The sequence below is a fragment of the Eucyclogobius newberryi genome, unplaced genomic scaffold (assembly GCF_026437365.1).
Source record: "Eucyclogobius newberryi isolate DKJ021-1_F unplaced genomic scaffold, fEucNew1.0.hap1 SCAF_5, whole genome shotgun sequence".
Lineage (NCBI taxonomy): Eukaryota > Metazoa > Chordata > Actinopteri > Gobiiformes > Gobiidae > Eucyclogobius > Eucyclogobius newberryi.
This window is the reverse complement of record NW_027316167.1, coordinates 40,507,882-40,511,833: the sequence shown is the minus strand read 5'-3', so window position 1 is coordinate 40,511,833 and position 3,952 is coordinate 40,507,882. Positions and strand designations below refer to the sequence as shown.

At 40.7% G+C, this 3,952-nt stretch overlaps 1 protein-coding gene across 1 annotated transcript in view; it reads right to left on the bottom strand.

Moving 5' to 3' along the window:
- Positions 1-3,690, bottom strand: part of LOC140381393 (BBSome complex member BBS4-like) — a 41,639-nt gene extending 37,949 nt beyond the window's left edge. Inside the window, 1 exon segment of the mRNA XM_072465442.1 lies at positions 3,606-3,690. Coding sequence (XP_072321543.1) covers positions 3,606-3,632 — 27 coding nt within the window. The 5' untranslated portion in view covers positions 3,633-3,690.
- Between the last annotated feature and the right edge of the window lie 262 nt (positions 3,691-3,952).

The following is a 3,952-nucleotide window of genomic DNA, read 5'->3' as shown; positions in this document are numbered from 1 at the left end:
GTGTGTCTGTGGTGTGTTCAGGGCCTGTTGTGTGTCTGTGGTGTGTTCAGGGCCTGTTGTGTGTCTGTGGTGTGTTCAGGGTCTGTTGTGTGTCTGTGGTGTGTTCAGGGTCTGTTGTGTGTCTGTGGTGTGTTCAGGGCCTGTTGTGTGTCTGTGGTGTGTTCAGGGTCTGTTGTGTGTCTGTGGTGTGTTCAGGGCCTGTTGTGTGTCTGTGGTGTGTTCAGGGTCTGTTGTGTGTCTGTGGTGTGTTCAGGGTCTGTGTTGTGTCTGTGGTGTGTTCAGGGTCTGTGTTGTGTCTGTGGTGTGTTCAGGGTCTGTTGTGTGTCTGTGTCATAAAATGAACATTTCTGTAATTATTTTTCCAGTAAAACCTACATTAAATGCTTGGTATAATATGTGTGATAAATAATCTTCTAAATAAGATAAAATACAATTGTAAATGTTTTGAAATGAGACGTTTCAGGTCGTTAGTATCTGTTTATGTGACACTTGACTACTATTGCTGTTCATAATAACATTGAACTATAATAAAATGCATCTGATTATACATATAAGCGTGAGCCACAGATCACGCTTCAACTCTAACATGAGCAGATCAGATAATTTTGTTAATTGTAAATCTAAAATGGCTCAGTCATAGAAACAGCTCTATTGACTTCCTGTTCAAAATTGCATGACTGATAAGCCCCGCCTCTTCATAGTGTTAAGCTCCGCCTTTTAACAGTGAGATTTCACTGTAGCAAGAAGCTCATTTACATGTTTTAAATTTAAAAAAAGTGTCTATGTGACGGTTTAGACCTGTACAACTAAGAACAGGCAAGTGGGGGGGAATATGGGGTATGTGGAAACAGGGATTATTTTAGCCTCAATTATATAGTAGAAAAAGCTTCAGTTGTTTCATCTGGACTCAGTTAGAAAAAATAGACGTTTCGACTCTCATCCAAGAGTCATTGTCAATAAAAGAATTTAGGTCAAGAACTCCGATATTAATACTGTTCTGTGGTAAGTCCAGCCCATTGGGCGGAGCCTTCCTGAAGTAGAAAGAGTTGTTTGTTTCAACAGAAACTCCCCCCTTGTATCTACCGAGCCTATTCAGAATCTTAATGGGCTATTAGAATCCTCTTTGTCTTTGTGAGACCCTGGCTCAACCACCCTGAGTACCTGATTAGCATCTGAATGTCCTGGTCCTGGTCCTCTACCTTTCCAGGGGTTCAGTAACCCATTATAAATAACAGGAAGATTAAACCTTAGCCCTCCATTTCTGTTTAAAGAAGGTCTTTCTTTTTTAACAAAAATAGCTTCCTTGACTCCTCTTTCAAACCATCTTTTCTCCTGCTTAAAACCTTCACCTCACCGTCTTCAAACGAGTGATTAGAGGCTTCAAGATGGAGATGCACGGCGCTCTGAGGTCCTGAACTTGTATTTCTTCTGTGCTGATAGTGAGTTTAGTCTCACCTATGTAACGTTCTTTACAGCTTTCTTCTCTGCATTGGATCGAATAAACTACATTGCTCTGTTTTTGAGTCGGCAACTTGTCCTTAGGGTGAACCAGTTTTTGTCTTAAAGTATTTCCTGGTTTAGGTAGATACAAGGGGGGAGTTTCTGTTGAAACAAACAACTCTTTCTACTTCAGGAAGGCTCCTCCCAATGGGCGGGTCTTACCACAGAACAGTATTAATTTCGGAGTTCTTGACCTAAATTCTGTTATTGACAATGACTCTTGGATGAGAGTCGAAACGTCTATTTTTTCAAACTGAGTCCAGATGACTACAACTGAAGCTTTTTCTACTATGGAACACTATAGTTATATAGAATATAGTAAGGCTAGCAAAATAATGTCTGTTTGCCGTAACCCGACTGACCCGCTATGAAACTAGCCGACTGAAAAAAATATATCAGCATTTTGTTGAAAAAACATCAAAATCTTTTATTTTTCAATTATTTCGCCGTCTCACCGACTGGTCTTTCCTGAACCACCGTCTCTTTAACACGCTTTGTTGTTGTTGTTGTTGTTTTATGGCAGTTGGCATCCGAGTGTTGCATTACCGCCAGACTGTAATCCTTAGACTTTGTCGCAGTCCTAAAAGTTCTTAAAAGATGTTGTTGTTGTTGTTGTTGTTGTTGTTCTATGGCAGCCGGCATCCAATCGCTGCATCACCGCCAGACTTCACTCCTCAGACTTTTCGTAGTTGTTGTTGTTGTTTTATGGCGGTTGGCATCCAATTGTTGCATTACCGCCAGACTTTATTCCTCAGACTTTTCGTAGTCCTCAGACTGTCGTAGTCCGTAAAAGTACTCCTTCCATTGCTTTGGTGTTACAAAGCCCATGAGGTCATGATATGTCTTTGTGACTAGAACAGTTGTTGTTGTTTCAGAGACCGACCGGCTGTTGTTGTTGTTGTTGTTGTTGTTGTTGTTTTATGGCGGTTGGCATCCATTTGTTGCATTACCGCCAGACTTTATTCATCAGACTTTTCCCTTCTCGTCGGCGCCACTGATATGTCCATTGTAGTGTCACCCTCTGTCAGGGTGTGAAATTTGACTTATGCAAATGCATTCTGGGATTGAAACACGCCCAGTAGCGTCATCACAACAAATATGGCGGCCCCCGCATGTTCCCCCCGCTCGCCTTCGCTACCAAAATAAAGGATAACGACGTAGAAAAGGTCGATTGAAATATCTTAAAATCGTGAGATTTAGTATCGGGTTGATAGAGATGTTTTCCGTCATTGACTGTTGAAGCCTGACCCCTGGTGGTCACTCCGACTCAAAAAATGACAACATTTGGATCTTTTTTTTTGCCTTCAAAGTAAAAAAAATAAGAATTTGCCTACCGACCGACCCACTTAAAAAATGTTGACTCGGGTTAAAGCAAACAGACAATTTATTTGGGGCAGCCTAATATATATATATATATATATATATATATATATACTATACTATACTATACTATATATACATATATATTATCTATATATAATATATATATAGTATAGTTATATATATATATAATAATACTATACATATACATATACATATAATATATATATATGTCTATATAGTTTTGTGTGTGTTTGTGTGTATGTGTGTGTCTGTTATAGTTATAGTTATAATTACAATGCAACTCTGAGTAAACTAATGATGAGGAAAAACTGTTATAACAAGATTAAAAGCTCATTAAATTTGATTTAGCATAATATGTCCCCTTTAAACTGGTTTTCACATGGATCTGTCAGGTTTTTGCTAAATACACTTAACAATAACTTGTCCATTGAAACCACATAATGTTCCACTTCACTTCTGCTTCCATTCGTCTCTTTTGCGGAATAGAATGTAGTTGTTTGCGAACTTTAAAAGGCTGTTTTTCCTTTGTGGTGGCAGAATCCGAACTGCACGCGGCCCGTGGATAACGTGAAGGTTAATGCACTTATCCAGGCTTAGCACAGGAGCTAGCGCTACAACAGCACCGCAAACCCCTCTGGACCTTTAGATTTGTGCACAAAGACCCCACGTGCCCCGCGGTGTGGCGCAGAACGTCCCCGAGCTCTGTCTGGACCCAACACTCTTATTTATCTGCAGAAAAGAGGCTTTAGTGGCGCACTCACCACCGCGCTCTTCTCCTCGTCCGCCATCTTGGAACAGGAGCGACAACAGAGAGGCGGTTACCATGGAGACAGCAAGAGTCAGCGCTGACGAGGAAGAGAGCAACTTTAAAAGTGTACACTTAGATGGGCTTCATATTCAGCTTTAAGTTTCAAACCTTCAAGATGATGTATATAAATATATATATATATATATATATACACATCCCACCGGGCACAAACCCGCAGGTGGCACAGCGTGTGGTTCTGAGTGTGGAGCGGAGCTTCCCAGCCACAAACTACCAAAGTACAGACAAGTCCCGACCAGAGAGCAGAACACACTGCATCACTGCTACACAACAGTCAACACA